Genomic DNA, 20,652 nt, shown 5'->3' on the forward strand with positions numbered 1-20,652 from the left:
TGTAGTGCAAGTTTGTCCTCTTATCAGTTTGTGTTCAACTAACTCCCCAGGAATTTTTTGTTTTCCCTGAAACCAGATAAACTAATGTGTTTTATGTTTTTGCTTGGTTTTTGTTTCAATCACATGTGTCTGATGTGTGGTATGCCTAGCAAACTGAATCCAGTACTCTGGGGTGCTCTTACCAGGGTGCTCTTACTTCTTGTTTTCTTTCTCATGTCTATATAAAACATGTAATAAAATTTTTCTTCAGAACCACAACATCCTCATCTTGGTGGTTAACTGAAATATTAAGGAAACTTAACTTCATGAAAATATTTTCCAATATAATCTTTCCACTATTAAAGGAATAGTTCACCCAGAACTTAAAATTAGCCTATATATTACGCACCCCCAAGCCATCCTAGGTTTACATGACTTTTTTTTTTTTCTTTCAGACAAAACATAAAGATTTCTTTCTTTTTGGCCCCTGTCTGTAAAATTTGATGTACAAATATAAAACCTGTGCAAAAAGGAAAAATAAATAAAATGATCGGTGAAAATAAAAAAAAGATATTTAATGAATACCTGAAATAATAAATGATCAAATAAATTTTTTTCAAAAATTAAGCAAAGAATCACTCAGGCATAAATGAAGAAATATTGTAAATTAATACGGGTCATTTTAGACCTATGTTGTGCATAAGAGGGTTAGTTATGCAAACATTTTATTCAAAAAGTAAAAAAGAAAAACTAAAAATAAGAATTTGTGATGACCAAGTTATTTGACGAATTCCAGGAATTCTGGATTATTAAATTAATTTATTGAAAAGATATAGAAAAAAATAAACTCAGTTGGGACCCATATAGTACATCACAGGGTTAAATACATTTCTGTAGAACTGAACAAAAGTACTTATATTTTCCTGAGTAATATTTTATTACAGTATGTGTGCATTTACTGAAATACATGATTTGAGCACTGTGCCAACTGTGTCAACATATTTCAAAGATATTTTCCTGTCCATCTCACTAAAAAGCAGATCTTGCAGCCATTGCTTGACTTTACATCTTTTATTATTTTCTTTTTGAAGTGAAAAATTGTTTATTAATCTTGTGTCCAAGTAAATACTGCACTGCAAGTCCTCTTATCAGTTTATATTCAACTAACAGTAATTTCTTGATTTCCCAGAAACGGAATAAACTAATGTGCATATTTCCTTTTTATGTTTATGCTTTGTTTCTGTTTCAGTCAGATGTCTGATGTGTGGTATGCTTAGTAAATCCAGTACTCCAAATTCTAAGGTACTCTTAGATCTTGTTTTATTTTCTCGTCAACCTCAGCATCCTCATTTTGGTGGTTAACTGAAATATAAAAGAAACTTAATCTTACATGTGTGTCGTGTTTGTAGATGATCGTTCTCTGCTTTCAAATCATACATTAGATATGAATCGCGAACTATCACAAGGGCTGAGCAAAACCAATTTATAATGTAACTGTTGTTCCTCGAAGGAACGAGATGCCGCGTCAATGACGCTTGGGGAATGCCCTTCAATCTGCAATCGGACCTGTAAGATGGTGAGACGCCAAAGACGGGGGACGTCATGGGGCAGGAAGCATAAGAGCGCATGGAATTCAGCCGACTTCAGCCATGAAGCGGACGCGGGCAGGATGCCGCAAGTGTGGCCTTGAAATGCAGCGTCACTTTCATTCAAGAAACCATGGTTACATTCATAGCCTGGAGATGTTCCTCTCCAGGAACTCAAGCCACGTTGATGACACTTTGGGGAATGAGTCCATGCCCCCAGACTTGCCAGTCCCAGCCCAGAGTGTTTAGTCTAGGGCAGGAAGACAGAGGAGCCAGGAGTGGCCCGTAGAAACGGGTGAGCAGCGCGTGGTGGGGTGGGCCACCTCCTGCATAGAGACGCCCAATAGCAGGGCCTTGGAGGCCGCCATACCAAGGATTGAGTGGGCCCTGACACCTAGCCTCTGCGGGAAACCAGAGCACTCATAGCCTTTTAAAATGGCATCCACTATCCACCTGTTTAACATCTGCTTGGCTGCTGGAAAACCCTTACTAGAGCCAAAGCAGAAGAGCAGCTAGTTGCTCTTCCTCCACAGGATAGCTCTGTGGACATACGCGTCCAGTGTTTCGCACTCGCGACCATTGGGACCTTCAGCCTTCAGCCTTAGAGTTGGCCACAACCCTCAGGTCAGATGTCATCTTTGAAGTCCTCGACTTTCAGAGCCGTGAATCTCGGTCTCACTGCTGGGGAGTGCAAGAAACGATGATTAGTTTTTGCACCTATCTGTATGAGGAGCTAGTATCCGGGCTCCCAAACAGTACTGCCATTTCATGATGACAAAACAATGATGTAAAGTCCTAGAGGTTATGTCACTTGAATGTACCATTATTTTACAAAGGCTACAGGATTGACATGAAATAAAGGGACCCCAGTAAAATTATTTGTGACCCTGAACCACAAAACCAGTCTTACATCACTGGGGTATATTTGTTTTAGTTGTTTAATCAAAAAATAAATGTTATTGGGCAAAATAAATTAACATAATAATATTACTTACTGTTATTATTAACTAATGATCATGTTCCATGAAGATATTTTGTAACTTTCCTACCATAATTATATTAAAACTTAATAACATATAAAAACTATTTATTATGTTTAATTACACATTTGAAAGCATTTTAGTTAAATGCATAGTAATTGATGTGCGACTGGCAAAGAGGTGAAGGAGGAATTTATATAAACATTTGGAACAGTTAAAAAGGAGAAAATGGCTGAATTTTACAAAATTATCAACTTAGATTGCTTGCTCCTTTTATTATCTATTATCTATTATTGTTCTCGTTTTAATGTGTGTGTGTGTGTGTATGTATAAATTTTCTTGGTGTACATACCGTTGATAAAAGTTGTCTGTTGAATTAACAGTAGCGTTAAATATGATTATGCTTTGACTGTGTTTTTCTTACTGCTACACATTCAGTGGTGTTTGTGCTCTTTTAATGTTGTGTCTATTGCAGTTATTTTTAGAGTAATATTATTTTACGTGTAAAGGTCCACAGATTCACTATTAAGATTTCACTACTTCAAACCAAAGGGATGTGTATACTACAATTTTTTTTAACTATATTTGTATTGAATTATATAAAATATGAATTATATGCAACTGGCAAAGGAGAAGGAAGTTATTTGTCGCTGTTAAGGAGGGGAAATAGTGGAAATTTAGCCATGTGATAACTTTTTTTTTTTTTTTGGTAAAAACTGTTAGCTTAGGTTTGCAACCAATCAGTGAACACTACTTAGATTTCCTGTTTTAGGGATATATAATATGCTGTAATGGTTTTTTGGGACATTTAAAAAGGAACTGAGATTTGAAGGATAAGCACCTAACGTAGGTAAAAATCTGACTTGTCCAATTCTTTTATTGTTGTTGTTTTAATTCTAATTTTGGTTTACTACTAAAACTTATCAGTTGAATGAACAGTATATCTAAAAAAAATAATGCAATCAAATGGAGGCATTTATTAGTTTTTTTTTATGATAAAGTATTCATGGCTATTGGTTGCACATTATTTTGCATGATTATGCTGTTTCTTACAGCTAGACATGTAGTGATGTTGTTAACTATTGCAGTTAACCATTTTTAATGTAATCTAATTTCAATGTACTTTTTTTTTTAGACAATGGATGAGGAGAGAAAATTTGACCATGATTTCCAGGGCGACGAGAGGTACATAATTGATATAATTTCAACTTGATTTGTATGTATATATGTACTCTTGTCTCAAATGTCTTTACAACTAAAATCACTATGAGAAATAAAATAAAGATCATACATTTCAATTTTATATATATATATATATATATATATATATATATATATATATATATATATATATATATATATATATATATTACATTAAATCTAAAAATCTTGTTCATTTTAAAATCGCATTTTACACACACAGACTTTTAAAAGTTTAATATTTATATAAAAAAAACAAGAAGAGAAACAATCAAAAGTAGCTGCATATAAAAAGAATGTATAGTTTAAAAATGAAGCATTAAACAATTGTTGGGTATAACTTTTAGGATCAAATTAGATGTTTGGTACATTTTATATTGCATAAAAATATTACAGAAAAACAGTATTCGTTATTATTCAAACAGTATACATTAATTGCTTCTTTACAAACTATTCTGGTATGGCAATACACATAAACTATAACATTAACTCTACTATCATAACATTTATTAGAAGTGTGAAAGAATGAGCATTTGTATGTAAACTCCATTTCTACTAAACCAATTTCTAAAAAAATAAATATGCTCCTAATTTATTCTCTACCACGTTGTTACAAACCTATACAAACTTTGCTCATTTTGCTCAGTGAAGCAGTCATAGACGTGCTGTATTGTGTGTAAAACACAGCTGCTAACCAATAAGAATCAAGGAATGGAACTAACCATTTTTTAATATAAGCACTTTTTTTCTTCCATGAAATCTCAAAATTCTCCTGGACACAAACATTAAATGATGAACTTTACACTTTAAATCTTTTCTTACCTGAGAAAATTGCAGCTTCTCAAAATGGTGTTGTTCGATGTTAACCTGACATGCATGCTCTCTTTCACATCCCAGAGTGCACTTGACTAAACTGTTCCAGTGAAGTACTGTTTTTTGGCACTGTAAAACCTCCAACTGATGATATAAATAATTTTACTGTTTATTTTCTTCTTTTGATGTTTGAATTATAAAGGTCGTTTTTAGATTCACAAATGCATGGAGCATTTCACAGTCATTTCATTGAGTCTGTTCGGCCTTTGATTGAGTTGATCGACTCTCTGAGGTTGATCGGCCTTGATGAAGATATTGGTTTACCATCCATTGCAGTGGTGGGAGATCAGAGTTCTGGAAAGAGCTCTGTTTTGGAGGCACTTTCTGGAGTAGCTCTACCTCGAGGAAGTGGTATGAGGTTTTCTTTACTTTCAGTGCCTATTTGTATATATACTCAACAAAAAAGGGAAACATTTCTTTGTCAATGCATCTAATTTAATTGAGGAAATAAACAAGATTTGAGAACTCCTCCTTGACAATAACTTCTTAATAACTTTTCTTTAAGGTATTGTTACCCGCTGTCCTCTAGAGCTGAAATTGCAGAAGCTCAAAAATGGACCATGGTCAGGGGTCATTTGTTATAATGGTCACAGAGAGACCTTTAATGACCCATTAAAAGTGGATAAGCTTGTTAGAGAAGGTGAGAATCAAAAGAAATCATAAAATGTTTAATTTAAATAAAATAAATTAAATCCAATCACAGTGGAAAAAACTACATTTTATCTACTTTTTAACAGCTCAAAACAAGCTTGCTGGAAATACGGTTGGAATCTGTGATGAACTCATCACTTTAGAGATTTCATCTCCTGATGTTTGTGACCTCACTTTGATTGATCTACCTGGTATAACCCGTGTACCTGTGCAAGATCAACCTGAAGACATTGGAGATCAGGTGAGTGCAAACTGAGACAGTTTTACTTGTTTTTTAATAAGACAATAGCTTGCCCAACTAAAATATGTAAAACAAAATTCAGGATATGGTGCATCCTTGGGAATAATTACTTAAACTGCTTTCAAAATATGAAAAAAAAACAATGCAGGCTGATTTGAGCCTACAGTGACAGTATAATTTGAACAACATGGTTAAACAACACATTCTCACTCCAAGTCATCAGTTATTGCTGCTTGGTCAGGAGCATTTGGTGTCACTTTTTGATGTGAAGGTCATCCGTTGTTTTCATTTGTTTGTCTTAATTTAATGATTTGCATATACAATTAATATTTTCATTGGAGAACCTAACCCCACCTCTACCCACTTCTGAACAATATAAAACACACACAGGCAAATATAAGTGCAGTCACAGGCATTTATTGCAAAACCTGACCATAAGCTGTATAAAAGCAGTACAAACAAGTCATGTTCCATTCGATGGCGACCCCCCCAGAGAGGCAGATCAGTGACTCGAGCTGAGATTGGGCATGTGGCCTATGCTACACAACCCATTTTTATGGCTCATCTGGACAAACTGACTCAGTTATGCAATTTAGTTTGATGTGGCCTTTGGACAATCCTGCACCTGCGTGTTTTGAACAGGGCTCTTCACAAGTTCCTGTTAGAAATGTTTTACCAAATGGGTTTAGCCCCAGGATTGGTTTGCAGCGGTCAACCTAAAGGATGAATACTTCCATGTCTCGATTCTTCCTCGACACAGACTGTTTCTTTGGTTTGCGATCAAGAGTTGAGCTTGGCAGTACAAAGTACCCCCCTCCGGGCTTTCCCTGCGCCCCCATGTTTTCACAAAGGTCACAGAATGCACCCTTGCCCCACTACGGGAGGTGGGCATCAAGATCCTCAACTATCCAGACAACTCGCTCATCATGGCCCGCTATCGAGAACAGTTGTGCAATCACAGGGACCTGGTTCTCTGGCACCTCAGCCAGTTTGGTCTTCAGGTCAACTGTGAAAAGAGCAAGCTCTTCCTTGTGCAGTGAATCTCTTTTCCTGTGTGGAGTTGATGGTGTGTCTTTTAGAGAAGTGCACTCAGTCACTGCTGAACTGCCTGAGTTCCCTCAGAGGCAGGATGGTTGTCCCACTGAAACATTTTCAGAGGTTCCTGGGACATAAGGCATCCGCAGCCACTGTCGCACCACTTGGATTGCTCCATATGAGACCACTTCAACACTGACTTCACTCCCGAGTCTCGAGACGGTTATGGTACCGGTACCGTACCTTCAGCTCATGGTCTATCCACTGAGGTGAAGTCTGTTCGCTGATTGGTGTTCCTTTCGCAGAGAGGATCCCCAAATATTTTTCGACTAGAGTAGTGCTTCTTTCCAGAAAGCACAATCTCGTCATGAGGAGTGCCAGGAGGTGAAATCCCAATAGGTCACCCGTAGTGCCTTCCTGAGACCTCTCTGTTCTTCTGGCTGGCTTTCAAAGGGATTCTTTTGAGCCACCTGAGTCAGTTGAGCTTAGGTTCCTGTCTGCTAAGGCAGTGCTCCTTACCTCACTCACCTCCATCAAGATGATCGGGGAAAATGGGTGCCTTGTGTTGGTTTCAGCCTACTCTCACAGTGTTCTGGGACCCTGGCCTAGATATATGACTAAGCTTCAGAAGCTCTGAGTAGCTCTTTGTCTGTTTCGGAGGTCAGCAGAAAGGAAGGCTGTCTCTAAGCAGAGGATGGCTCAACAGATAGTGGATGCCATCGCCTGGGGATACCATTCTCAAGGTGAGCCACGCCCCCTGGAAGTGAGAGCTCACTCCACTCAGAGTTTTGCTTCTTCTCATGCGTTGGCACACAGAAAGGTGAACCCTGGTCGGGCATTCACCAGTACCCCCAGCAGTAAGACTAAGCGAATCAGTCTGACACCAGGCCCAGTGTTGGTGTTATCTTGCCCAGTTTCCATTCAGCCTCTGCACTTGACTAGGTGTCCATATGGTTGATTCCCTGTGAGTGATACCATGTGTGTATTATGTATTATTACCCATATGTGATGAGTGCAATCAGGTATCAACATAAAAGGGTCCTCTAACCAAGCCGCAATATGTGACAAATGAGAAGTGAGAATGTGTTAAACTCTGCCAGAAAGTTAGTTATCAATCATTCAATAGCCCTCAGGTTGAGTAAAATGGATAATATTTCATTTCATCATCAAATATTTGTGGTCACATCAACAGCTTTGTTTATGGTCCCCAACCCCCACCCTACCCTATTATCTGCAAAATTTCATTTGTTTATAATATTTTAAACATATTACACTTTAAAAATATTTTTAAATAAAACCTGTGCAAAAGGAAAAATAAATAAAATGATCGGTGAAAATAAAAAAAAGATATTTAATGAATACCTGAAATAATAAATGATCAAATAAATTTTTTTCAAAAATTAAGCAAAGAATCACTCAGGCATAAATGAAGAAATATTGTAAATTAATACGGGTCATTTTAGACCTATGTTGTGCATAAGAGGGTTAGTTATGCAAACATTTTATTCAAAAAGTAAAAAAGAAAAACTAAAAATAAGAATTTGTGATGACCAAGTTATTTGACGAATTCCAGGAATTCTGGATTATTAAATTAATTTATTGAAAAGATATAGAAAAAAATAAACTCAGTTGGGACCCATATAGTACATCACAGGGTTAAATACATTTCTGTAGAACTGAACAAAAGTACTTATATTTTCCTGAGTAATATTTTATTACAGTATGTGTGCATTTACTGAAATACATGATTTGAGCACTGTGCCAACTGTGTCAACATATTTCAAAGATATTTTCCTGTCCATCTCACTAAAAAGCAGATCTTGCAGCCATTGCTTGACTTTACATCTTTTATTATTTTCTTTTTGAAGTGAAAAATTGTTTATTAATCTTGTGTCCAAGTAAATACTGCACTGCAAGTCCTCTTATCAGTTTATATTCAACTAACAGTAATTTCTTGATTTCCCAGAAACGGAATAAACTAATGTGCATATTTCCTTTTTATGTTTATGCTTTGTTTCTGTTTCAGTCAGATGTCTGATGTGTGGTATGCTTAGTAAATCCAGTACTCCAAATTCTAAGGTACTCTTAGATCTTGTTTTATTTTCTCGTCAACCTCAGCATCCTCATTTTGGTGGTTAACTGAAATATAAAAGAAACTTAATCTTACATGTGTGTCGTGTTTGTAGATGATCGTTCTCTGCTTTCAAATCATACATTAGATATGAATCGCGAACTATCACAAGGGCTGAGCAAAACCAATTTATAATGTAACTGTTGTTCCTCGAAGGAACGAGATGCCGCGTCAATGACGCTTGGGGAATGCCCTTCAATCTGCAATCGGACCTGTAAGATGGTGAGACGCCAAAGACGGGGGACGTCATGGGGCAGGAAGCATAAGAGCGCATGGAATTCAGCCGACTTCAGCCATGAAGCGGGGACGGGCAGGGATGCCGCAAGTGTGGCCTTGAAATGCAGCGTCACTTTCATTCAAGAAACCATGGTTACATTCATAGCCTGGAGATGTTCCTCTCCAGGAACTCAAGCCACGTTGATGACACTTTGGGGAATGAGTCCATGCCCCCAGACTTGCCAGTCCCAGCCCAGAGTGTTTAGTCTAGGGCAGGAAGACAGAGGAGCCAGGAGTGGCCCGTAGAAACGGGTGAACGCGTGGTGGGGTGGGCCACCTCCTGCATAGAGACGCCCAATAGCAGGGCCTTGGAGGCCGCCATACCAAGGATTGAGTGGGCCCTGACACCTAGCCTCTGCGGGAAACCAGAGCACTCATAGCCTTTTAAAATGGCATCCACTATCCACCTGTTTAACATCTGCTTGGCTGCTGGAAAACCCTTACTAGGGGAGCCAAAGCAGAAGAGCAGCTAGTTGCTCTTCCTCCACAGGATAGCTCTGTGGACATACGCGTCCAGTGTTTCGCACTCGCGACCATTGGGACCTTCAGCCTTCAGCCTTAGAGTTGGCCACAACCCTCAGGTCAGATGTCATCTTTGAAGTCCTCGACTTTCAGAGCCGTGAATCTCGGTCTCACTGCGGGGGAGTGCAAGAAACGATGATTAGTTTTTGCACCTATCTGTATGAGGAGCTAGTATGCGGGCTCCCAAACAGTACTGCCATTTCATGATGACAAAACAATGATGTAAAGTCCTAGAGGTTATGTCACTTGAATGTACCATTATTTTACAAAGGCTACAGGATTGACATGAAATAAAGGGACCCCAGTAAAATTATTTGTGACCCTGAACCACAAAACCAGTCTTACATCACTGGGGTATATTTGTTTTAGTTGTTTAATCAAAAAATAAATGTTATTGGGCAAAATAAATTAACATAATAATATTACTTACTGTTATTATTAACTAATGATCATGTTCCATGAAGATATTTTGTAACTTTCCTACCATAATTATATTAAAACTTAATAACATATAAAAACTATTTATTATGTTTAATTACACATTTGAAAGCATTTTAGTTAAATGCATAGTAATTGATGTGCGACTGGCAAAGAGGTGAAGGAGGAATTTATATAAACATTTGGAACAGTTAAAAAGGAGAAAATGGCTGAATTTTACAAAAATTATCAACTTAGATTGCTTGCTCCTTTTATTATCTATTATCTATTATTGTTCTCGTTTTAATGTGTGTGTGTGTGTGTATGTATAAATTTTCTTGGTGTACATACCGTTGATAAAAGTTGTCTGTTGAATTAACAGTAGCGTTAAATATGATTATGCTTTGACTGTGTTTTTTCTTACTGCTACACATTCAGTGGTGTTTGTGCTCTTTTAATGTTGTGTCTATTGCAGTTATTTTTAGAGTAATATTATTTTACGTGTAAAGGTCCACAGATTCACTATTAAGATTTCACTACTTCAAACCAAAGGGATGTGTATACTACAATTTTTTTTAACTATATTTGTATTGAATTATATAAAATATGAATTATATGCAACTGGCAAAGGAGAAGGAAGTTATTTGTCGCTGTTAAGGAGGGGGAAATAGTGGAAATTTAGCCATGTGATAACTTTTTTTTTTTTTTTTTTTGGTAAAAAACTGTTAGCTTAGGTTTGCAACCAATCAGTGAACACTACTTAGATTTCCTGTTTAGGGATATATAATATGCTGTAATGGTTTTTTGGGACATTTAAAAAGGAACTGAGATTTGAAGGATAAGCACCTAACGTAGGTAAAAATCTGACTTGTCCAATTCTTTTATTGTTGTTGTTTTAATTCTAATTTTGGTTTACTACTAAAACTTATCAGTTGAATGAACAGTATATCTAAAAAAAATAATGCAATCAAATGGAGGCATTTATTAGTTTTTTTTTATGATAAAGTATTCATGGCTATTGGTTGCACATTATTTTGCATGATTATGCTGTTTCTTACAGCTAGACATGTAGTGATGTTGTTAACTATTGCAGTTAACCATTTTTAATGTAATCTAATTTCAATGTACTTTTTTTTTTAGACAATGGATGAGGAGAGAAAATTTGACCATGATTTCCAGGGCGACGAGAGGTACATAATTGATATAATTTCAACTTGATTTGTATGTATATATGTACTCTTGTCTCAAATGTCTTTACAACTAAAATCACTATGAGAAATAAAATAAAGATCATACATTTCAATATTATATATATATATATATATATATATTACATTAAATCTAAAAATCTTGTTCATTTTAAAATCACATTTACACACACAGACTTTTAAAGGTTTAATATTTATATAAAAAAACAAGAAGAGAAACAATCAAAAGTAGCTGCATATAAAAAGAATGTATAGTTTAAAAATGAAGCATTAAACAATTGTTGGGTATAACTTTTAGGATCAAATTAGATGTTTGGTACATTTTATATTGCATAAAAATATTACAGAAAAACAGTATTCGTTATTATTCAAACAGTATACATTAATTGCTTCTTTACAAACTATTCTGGTATGGCAATACACATAAACTACAACATTAACTCTACTATCATAACATTTATTAGAAGTGTGAAAGAATGAGCATTTGTATGTAAACTCCATTTCTACTAAACCAATTTCTAAAAAAATAAATATGCTCCTAATTTATTCTCTACCACGTTGTTACAAACCTATACAAACTTTGCTCATTTTGCTCAGTGAAGCAGTCATAGACGTGCTGTATTGTGTGTAAAACACAGCTGCTAACCAATAAGAATCATGGAATGGAACTAACCATTTTTTAATATAAGCACTTTTTTTCTTCCATGAAATCTCAAAATTCTCCTGGACACAAACATTAAATGATGAACTTTACACTTTAAATCTTTTCTTACCTGAGAAAATTGCAGCTTCTCGAAATGGTGTTGTTCGATGTTAACCTGACATGCATGCTCTTTTTCACATCCCAGAGTGCACTTGACTAAACTGTTCCAGTGAAGTACTGTTTTTTGGCCCTGTAAAACCTCCAACTGCTGATATAAATAATTTCACTGTTTATTTTTTTCTTTTGATGTTTGAATTATAAAGGTCGTTTTTTGATTCACAAATGCATGGAGCATTTCACAGTCATTTCATTGAGTCTGTTCGGCCTTTGATTGAGTTGATCGACTCTCTGAGGTTGATCGGCCTTGATGAAGATATTGGTTTACCATCCATTGCAGTGGTGGGAGATCAGAGTTCTGGAAAGAGCTCTGTTTTGGAGGCACTTTCTGGAGTAGCTCTACCTCGAGGAAGTGGTATGAGGTTTTCTTTACTTTCAGTGCCTATTTGTATATATACTCAACAAAAAAGGGAAACATTTCTTTGTCAATGCATCTAATTTAATTGAGGAAATAAACAAGATTTGAGAACTCCTCCTTGACAATAACTTCTTAATAACTTTTCTTTAAGGTATTGTTACCCGCTGTCCTCTAGAGCTGAAATTGCAGAAGCTCAAAAATGGACCATGGTCAGGGTCATTTGTTATAATGGTCACAGAGAGACCTTTAATGACCCATTAAAAGTGGATAAGCTTGTTAGAGAAGGTGAGAATCAAAAGAAATCATAAAATGTTTAATTTAAATAAAATAAATTAAATCCAATCACAGTGGAAAAAACTACATTTTATCTACTTTTTAACAGCTCAAAACAAGCTTGCTGGAAATACGGTTGGAATCTGTGATGAACTCATCACTTTAGAGATTTCATCTCCTGATGTTTGTGACCTCACTTTGATTGATCTACCTGGTATAACCCGTGTACCTGTGCAAGATCAACCTGAAGACATTGGAGATCAGGTGAGTGTAAACTGAGACAGTTTTACTTGTTTTTTAATAAGACAATAGCTTGCCCAACTAAAATATGTAAAACAAAATTCAGGATATGGTGCATCCTTGGGAATAATTACTTAAACTGCTTTCAAAATATGAAAAAAAACAATGCAGGCTGATTTGAGCCTACAGTGACAGTATAATTTGAACAACATGGTTAAACAACACATTCTCACTCCAAGTCATCAGTTATTGCTGCTTGGTCAGGACCTTTTGGTGTCACTTTTTGATGTGAAGGTCATCCGTTGTTTTCATTTGTTTGTCTTAATTTAATGATTTGCATATACAATTAATATTTTCATTGGAGAACCTAACCCCACCTCTACCCACTTCTGAACAATATAAAACACACACAGGCAAATATAAGTGCAGTCACAGGCATTTATTGCAAAACCTGAAGCTGTATAAAAGCAGTACAAACAAGTCATGTTCCATTCGATGGCTTAACCCCAGAGAGGCAGATCAGTGACTCGAGCTGAGATTGGGCATGTGGCCTATGCTACACAACCCATTTTTATGGCTCATCTGGACAAACTGACTCAGTTATGCAATTTAGTTTGATGTGGCCTTTGGACAATCCTGCACCTGCGTGTTTTGAACAGGGCTCTTCACAAGTTCCTGTTAGAAATGTTTTACCAAATGGGTAGCCCCAGGATTGGTTTGCAGCGGTCAACCTAAAGGATGAATACTTCCATGTCTCGATTCTTCCTCGACACAGACTGTTTCTTTGGTTTGCGATCAAGAGTTGAGCTTGGCAGTACAAAGTACCCCCCTCCGGGCTTTCCCTGCGCCCCCACGTTTTCACAAAGGTCACAGAATGCACCCTTGCCCCACTACGGGAGGTGGGCATCAAGATCCTCAACTATCCAGACAACTCGCTCATCATGGCCCGGTATCGAGAACAGTTGTGCAATCACAGGGACCTGGTTCTCCGGCACCTCAGCCAGTTTGGTCTTCAGGTCAACTGTGAAAAGAGCAAGCTCTTCCTTGTGCAGTGAATCTCTTTTCCTGTGTGGAGTTGATGGCGTGTCTTTTAGAGAACTGCACTCAGTCACTGCTGAACTGCCTGAGTTCCCTCAGAGGCAGGATGGTTGTCCCACTGAAACATTTTCAGAGGTTCCTGGGACATAAGGCATCCGCAGCCACTGTCGCACCACTTGGATTGCTCCATATGAGACCACTTCAACACTGACTTCACTGGTCGGGCGGGTATTCACCTTCAGCTCATGGTCTATCCACTGAGGTGAAGTCTGTTCGCTGATTGGTGTTCCTTTCGCAGAGAGGATCCCCAAATATTTTTCGACTAGAGTAGTGCTTCTTTCCAGAAAGCACAATCTCGTCATGAGGAGTGTTAGTGCCTTCCTGAGACCTCTCTGTTCTTCTGGTTGGCTTTCAAAGGGATTCTTTTGAGCCAGTTGAGCTTAGGTTCCTGTCTGCTAAGCCAGTGCTCCTTACCTCACTCACCTCCATCAAGATGATCGGGGAAAATGGGTGCCTTGCGTTGGTGTCAGCCTACTCTCACAGTGTTCTGGGACCCCGGCCTAGATATATGACTAAGCTTCAGAAGCTCTGAGTAGCTCTTTGTCTGTTTCGGAGGTCAGCAGAAAGGAAGGCTGTCTCTAAGCAGAGGATGGCTCAACAGATAGTGGATGCCATCGCCTGGGGATACCATTCTCAAGGTGAGCCACGCCCCCTGGAAGTGAGAGCTCACTCCACTCAGAGTTTTGCTTCTTCTCATGCGTTGGCACACAGAAAGGTGAACCCTGGTCGGGCATTTACCAGTACCCCCAGCAGTAAGACTAAGCGAATCAGTCTGACACCAGGCCCAGTGTTGGTGTTAGCTTGCCCGGTTTCTGTTCAGCCTCTGCACTTGACTAGGTGTCCATATGGTTGATTCCCTGCGAGTGATACCATGTGTGTATTATGTATTATTACCCATATGTGATGAGTGCAATCAGGTATCAACATAAAAGGGTCCTCTAACCAAGCCGCAATATGTGACAAATGAGAAGTGAGAATGTGTTAAACTCTGCCAGAAAGTTAGTTATCAATCATTCAATAGCCCTCAGGTTGAGTAAAATGGATAATATTTCATCTCATCATCAAATATTTGTGGTCACATCAACAGCTTTGTTTATGGTCCCCAACCCCCACTTCAAATAGCTTCAAATTTGTAAAAATCCTAGATCAGAGTCTGTTTACTATCCAACCATTTTCTGATGGATACAGTCCTGCACAACATATTTTATAGATATCCTTCATCACAAAAGTTAAATGGATTTCATGTTGACTTGATGATTCTGTTCTTCCTAACCATAAGACACTTTATCATTTCAGATCAAATCCTTGATACTGAATTATGTTGCAAAAAGTGAAACCATTATTTTAGTCGTTGTACCCTGCAATATTGACATAGCAACGACAGAAGCACTAAGAATGGCACAAAAAGTAGACCCAGAAGGACTCCGAACTCTAGGTTTGGCAGCACATTTCTTTATATTTATAACATATTTCTTCACACTGTATGCCATGTTGCATTATGATTTTTGCTTTTTTTAACATTTATCTTTCTATCCCTTTTTTGTTATTCAAATATGTGGATTAGCAATTCTCACAAAACCAGATTTAATTGACAGAGGAGCTGAGATTGATGTTTTGAACATTGTCCAGGGCAAAGTCATTCCTCTCAGCAAGGGCTACATTATTGTGCGATGTCGTGGTCAGAGTGACATCAATGACAGAACTCCTTTTGATAAAGCCATGGAGGCTGAACTGACATTCTTTAGGAATCACCATTATTTCAGGTACTTAATTACAATATTTTTATTGTAACCATAACATGCATGAACTATATATATGTATATATAATTTATTTATTGTCTTCATAGTTCACTACTGGATGAGGGTAAAGCTTCTATTCAATGCCTGGCTGCCAAGCTAACCAAAGAACTGGCCGATCACATCAAGGCAAGCAGCAAATGATAACAGGGATCAGTAACACTTTATTTTGATGGTTTCCCTTAGATGATCTGTTGATTAACTACTTTCTATAGTAGTTTGTCTCCCTAGGATGGTCAGTGGCACAGTACTAAAAGAGCATAGGATATAGTTATACTAACCATAAGCAGGTTATGATAAATAAATTAATTATTGGAGAAACAGTCAGTAGGAAGAATCAATTTCATAATTGTACCATCCACCCAGAAAATAATGGGTTTTAGCCAGGGAAAGCCACAAACATTGGGTTAGCAGGTGTGTCAGTGAATAACAGCAGAAACATTTCTTGATGCAGGTCTACTTCAACACAGCAGATGCACAGATCCAATAGAAATTGAAGTTAAATTGCTTGGATGCAGCTACTTTGCATCTCATACCAAAAAAGTATGATAAAAAAGGACCGTAAATACAACTAAAATGTAAATGTCATAAACGCCGAATGCCGTTTTAGTAAATGAAATTGGAGACATTCACATTCTCTTAATCTAAACTATGTATTTTTTTGTGAATACAGAAATCACTTCCATCCTTGACTGAGCAAATTCAGAATAGGCTACTCAGTGTGCAACGAGACCTTAAAAACTTTGAGCAGGGTCCACCTCTGGAAGAAGAGAGGATGGGACCTTTTCTAAGTGAGGTAAGAGCTCTGAAAATTCAACGCAATTAATATTATCTATTCAGAAACCTTTAAAAAAAGTGTTTTGTTTTGTTTTTATACAGATTATATTGGAGTTCAGTGATCAAATAAGTGAACTGAGTAGAACAGGACATTCAAAAGACAAAAACATTTACACAAGCCTACGTCCTGTATTTAAGAAATGGGACAACCACCTAAGAAGCACTGAAGTATCATGTGAGTCATGATGTAAACATGTAAACTCCTTTGTTTTTAATAAGACTATACCTTAAACTCACTTTTTCCTATCATCATTTCAAATTTAGTCAAAGAAAGAGTGACAGAAATGATAGAAAAGTATAATGAGATCCATCGTGGCAGAGAACTGCTGACCCACAGTGAGTACTGTGAATATGAATGTGTCATCCAGAACCATGTGGCAGCCCTTCAGGAGCCAGCTATGGAAACACTGAAAGATGTACGAGGTAAGAAAAATTAGCTAAAGCATACAGCAAAATGATTATTTCTTTCATTTTCATAGAAAACAAAACAAAAACCAATGAAAGTATTGCTTTTTAAACCATTTTCCTGATTGACAAACCAAAATTTTATTTACAGAAATTGTTCAGAATAAGTTCAGGGAGGTATGTCATTTGTCTTTTGACCAGTACCCTCCAATGAGATACGCTATATCTGTGAGTAAAACAAACAATAATGTTTACACTATTACTTTTATTATTATTATTATTAGGGGCCAAGCACCGAAGGTGTGATGGCACCTATTGTATCTATTTGCCTCTTCTTCTTCTTCTTCATTTTCTTTTTCTGTCAATGGCAGCTCAAAGAACTGCTTGTGGGAAAGTTATGAAATGTAAAAGTTTCAAATTTGGAGGAGTGAGAGTTTGAAAATGATAGAGGACAGTCTGAATTGCCAGCATAGCATGGTCTCAACTCAAACTCTCTAGCGCCACCAGTTGTAAAACATTTTACTCATGTTTATGCTAATAACTTTTGAACCATACGGTCTAGAAGCCAAATTAATTTCCATGAATCCTCATGACAAGCAGAAAAACCATTAAGTAACAGATTAAAAATTGGAAAAATTCCCATAGATGTACTTTGACAGACCGCTTACATGACTTTAAGGCTTTTAAAAGCTATTTAAAACTATATCAGACTAAGAAACATATGATTTTTAACTTTTAGAACTTTCTAAACTTTTTAAAGCTTTTAAAACTTTTATTTTTTAATCTTTTTTAACTTCTTTAACTCTTTCAAGTTTTCTGGTCAGGCTTTCTCAAGCCAACCTAATATTTTTTTTTCTAGACAAATTTTGTTTATCTAGTTATTTTTTATTATTATATTAGCCTATTGTATGGTTAAATGGTCTAAAAATATTCTTTGGGTCATGCTGAGAGCATAAATAGCCATTCCGCCCATAATCAAACTTCCTGTCTGCCAATTTGATTCATGTTGAAAACATACTTTTTCAGACTCCTCCTTCACTGTTGGTACAATTTTCCCTAAATCTTCAGACCATGGTGGTAAATAGACTTAGTTTTGTATAGTGACTCCATTGTGGCCTAACATAGAACACACCACATTGATTTGTACATTGCCATCTATTGGTCAAAAGTGATAAGCCATTAAGTTTAAAACTAGTGCTTACCTTTATTCATTTTCATACATTTTCTTTCTTCAATTACTCATTGGTGCAATTGATCAGATTCTTGCTTTTGTAGGGCTTGGACCCTTTATTTCTGCTTGCAGCTATAATATATTTGTTATTATTAATATTATCGTCGTTGTTGTTTTTATATTTCATATATTCACCTGTATTCCTCAGAACATGATCAGTGACATTCAGACAAAACAAGAGGCCAAAGCAGAGAAACGAATTAAAGAGTTCATTGATATGGAGAAACTGGTCTTTACTCAGGACAGAGTGTTTCAACAGAAACTCAATGACTCCGACATCCCTCAGAAGACTGGAATAGAAACGAGTGACAAGATTCACTACGATGAAGACACGATATTTAATTCCAAAGGCTGTGCATTGTTGGATACCAGAAATCTTGTACCCGAGAAACTGGTTCGCTATTACGAAGTAGGTAACCATAAAATTATTTAAAAGGGTCAAGGGTTATTTTGTGTATTTGGTGTAAATGAATGTGTTCGTGTGATTTAAGGTTAATATATATCTATATGGTTAATATATATATAAAAGTAGCTCCCCAGGTCCCCAGGACTGGAATTGAGAACCACTGCTTTATACCAAGGGGCCAGATTACTAATCCACATATCTTGCACCGTTTTACTCGGTATAACTAATGTAATATTTCAAACTTATCTTAATTCAGAAGGAACATTTTCTCAGTGGAAAGAAATATTACCCCAAGAAGCCAATGTAAAGATCTCAAATGCATAGTCTGGACAAAAATGTACAGAGGTCCTTTTTTAGTAGTGGCCAACAGAGCAATTTAAGAGCGCTGTTAAAAGCGCTTATTTGAAAAACAAAGAAAAAAAAGTTATTCCAAATGGTACAATATAGAGTGCCTTCTCCTAGTATTAACATTTTAAACGAAAAATGTATTTAAAAAAATAAAATTGATCATCCAAGTCTAATAATGATCCAATATTAATAAACCCTAGCATTACATACATTTCAAAAGAACACAAGGGACCAATAAGTAACTATGACAACTAACAAGGTGGAGGTGTGGTTACTAGGTTGCTATAAAAACTAACTGAGGTAAACAGACAGATAAATGAGACGGTAAATGTCGTCATTCATGCCCTGTCTCTTTACAGATTGTCTATCAGCGCCTCACAGACTATGTGCCCATGCTGATAACCCTCTTCATGCTGAAGGTTGCCGCTAAGACACTGAGACATCAAATGCTGGAAATGAGGAACGGGGCAGATGTGGTCAAACTGCTGAGTGAGGACTCCGAGCGAGGACGTATGAGAACGGATTTAAAGCAGCGTCTGGAGCGCCTCACACAAGCTCAAGACCTGATAAGCAACAGAATCTGAGACCGCTTTACTTTATAAACAGTCAGGGATAGAAATATAGAATCAGAAAATGATCAGAAAGCTTTTTAATGCGGTGTGGATGTAGCAAAGTGGATAATAAAATGTGTATTTTCACCTAATTAGTAAATAACAATGCAGATTATTAGTCTTATTCTTATTAACTGTAAAAATGTCGAGTATCTTTTTTTTTGTCTTTCTTTCTTAAAAAGTCTATTAAAAGTCTTTTTCTTAAAAAGTCTGTGTAGTTTCTGCACCGGAAGTGTTTGATCCGCCATTTTGCTATTGTGACGTCCACAAAAGTGTTATTTTAATACTTTAATATATAATTGAACATATACAAGGGTTGGACAATGACTGAAACACTGGCCAATTTAGTGTTGGAGGTTTCGTGGCTAAATTTGAGCGACCTGGTGGCCAATCTTCATTGATTACACATTCCACCAGTAAGAGAGTGGGAAGGTTTATTTATCAGAGTAATAGCGAAGTTTTGCTTAAAAGTTTGCAATGCACACAACATTATGGGGGACATATTAGAGTTCAAAAGAGGACAGATTGTTGGTGCATGTCTTGCTGGAACATCTGTGACCCAGACAACAAATCTTTGTGATGTATCGAGAGCCACGGTTTCCAAGGTCAGCATACCACCAAGAAGGACCAACCACATCAACAGGAGTAACTGTGGACGCAAGAGGAAGCGGTCTGAAAGGGGTGTCCGGGTGCTAACCTGGATCGTAACCAAAAAACATTAAACCACTGCTGCTCAACTCACTTCAGAATTAAATGTGCATCTAAACTCTCCTGTTTCCACCAAAACTGTCCATTGGGAGCTCCACAGGGACTTTGCCACTGACCTACTTCCCTCGAACAGATACATCATCATCCTAGTCGATGCAGACCACAGAGGCTCTCTTTCAACATGTATTCATAAACTTTGGACTGCCTGAGAATATAGTGCCCCAGTTCACCTGAGAGTTCTTCCACCTCCTAGGTATCCCTGATCCTTTAAGCTGTGCTTTTGTTGGCTGCCACGGTAACGGTAATAATCTAAGGTTTCTGTGTACCAAAAAACCATGCTGAGTTCTGCATGCACGCTTTTCAGTGCTTACGTTAAATTCTCAATATTAATTAAATGATAAAATAATGTTAAAATGGGTCA

The 20,652-nt window shown here is 37.0% G+C and overlaps 2 protein-coding genes across 3 annotated transcripts; both read left to right on the forward strand.

The window, feature by feature from the left end:
- The first annotated feature begins 3,261 nt into the window (after positions 1-3,261).
- Positions 3,262-9,891, forward strand: LOC122358350 (interferon-induced GTP-binding protein Mx-like). Of its 2 annotated transcripts, none has more exons than XM_043258138.1 (7): positions 3,262-3,391; positions 3,681-3,730; positions 4,761-4,969; positions 5,124-5,258; positions 5,356-5,510; positions 8,572-8,624; positions 8,833-9,891. In XM_043258138.1, exons 2-6 carry the CDS (start codon positions 3,684-3,686, stop codon positions 8,581-8,583), a joined length of 558 nt encoding a protein of 185 aa, XP_043114073.1. In that variant the 5' UTR covers positions 3,262-3,391; positions 3,681-3,683; the 3' UTR covers positions 8,584-8,624; positions 8,833-9,891. The 2 variants fall into 2 exon arrangements, with proteins under 2 accessions (XP_043114073.1, XP_043114072.1); XM_043258137.1 differs by having other exon boundaries at positions 3,263-3,395.
- An 825-nt stretch (positions 9,892-10,716) lies between these two features.
- On the forward strand, positions 10,717-19,731 carry LOC122358349 (interferon-induced GTP-binding protein Mx-like). The gene is given in 15 exon segments (XM_043258136.1): positions 10,717-10,746; positions 11,032-11,081; positions 12,066-12,274; positions 12,429-12,491; positions 12,494-12,562; positions 12,660-12,814; positions 15,185-15,323; positions 15,453-15,651; positions 15,736-15,814; positions 16,359-16,481; positions 16,565-16,697; positions 16,787-16,945; positions 17,079-17,155; positions 18,307-18,567; positions 19,272-19,731. Coding segments are annotated over 14 exon segments (1,938 nt in total). The 5' UTR covers positions 10,717-10,746; positions 11,032-11,034; the 3' UTR covers positions 19,497-19,731.
- Positions 19,732-20,652: the final 921 nt, after the last annotated feature.

This window comes from Puntigrus tetrazona, chromosome 15 (assembly GCF_018831695.1).
Source record: "Puntigrus tetrazona isolate hp1 chromosome 15, ASM1883169v1, whole genome shotgun sequence".
In the NCBI taxonomy this organism is placed as follows: domain Eukaryota; kingdom Metazoa; phylum Chordata; class Actinopteri; order Cypriniformes; family Cyprinidae; genus Puntigrus; species Puntigrus tetrazona.

Excerpts from the sequence above, each read along its gene's own strand:
- LOC122358350 (XM_043258138.1), top strand. The coding sequence starts at position 3,684 with ATGGATGAGGAGAGAAAATTTGACCATGATTTCCAGGGCGACGAGAG. Across the intron at positions 3,731-4,760 it reads GATTTCCAGGGCGACGAGAG|GTCGTTTTTAGATTCACAAA; the intron begins GTACATAATTGA and ends TGAATTATAAAG. Across the intron at positions 5,259-5,355 it reads GGATAAGCTTGTTAGAGAAG|CTCAAAACAAGCTTGCTGGA; the intron begins GTGAGAATCAAA and ends ACTTTTTAACAG.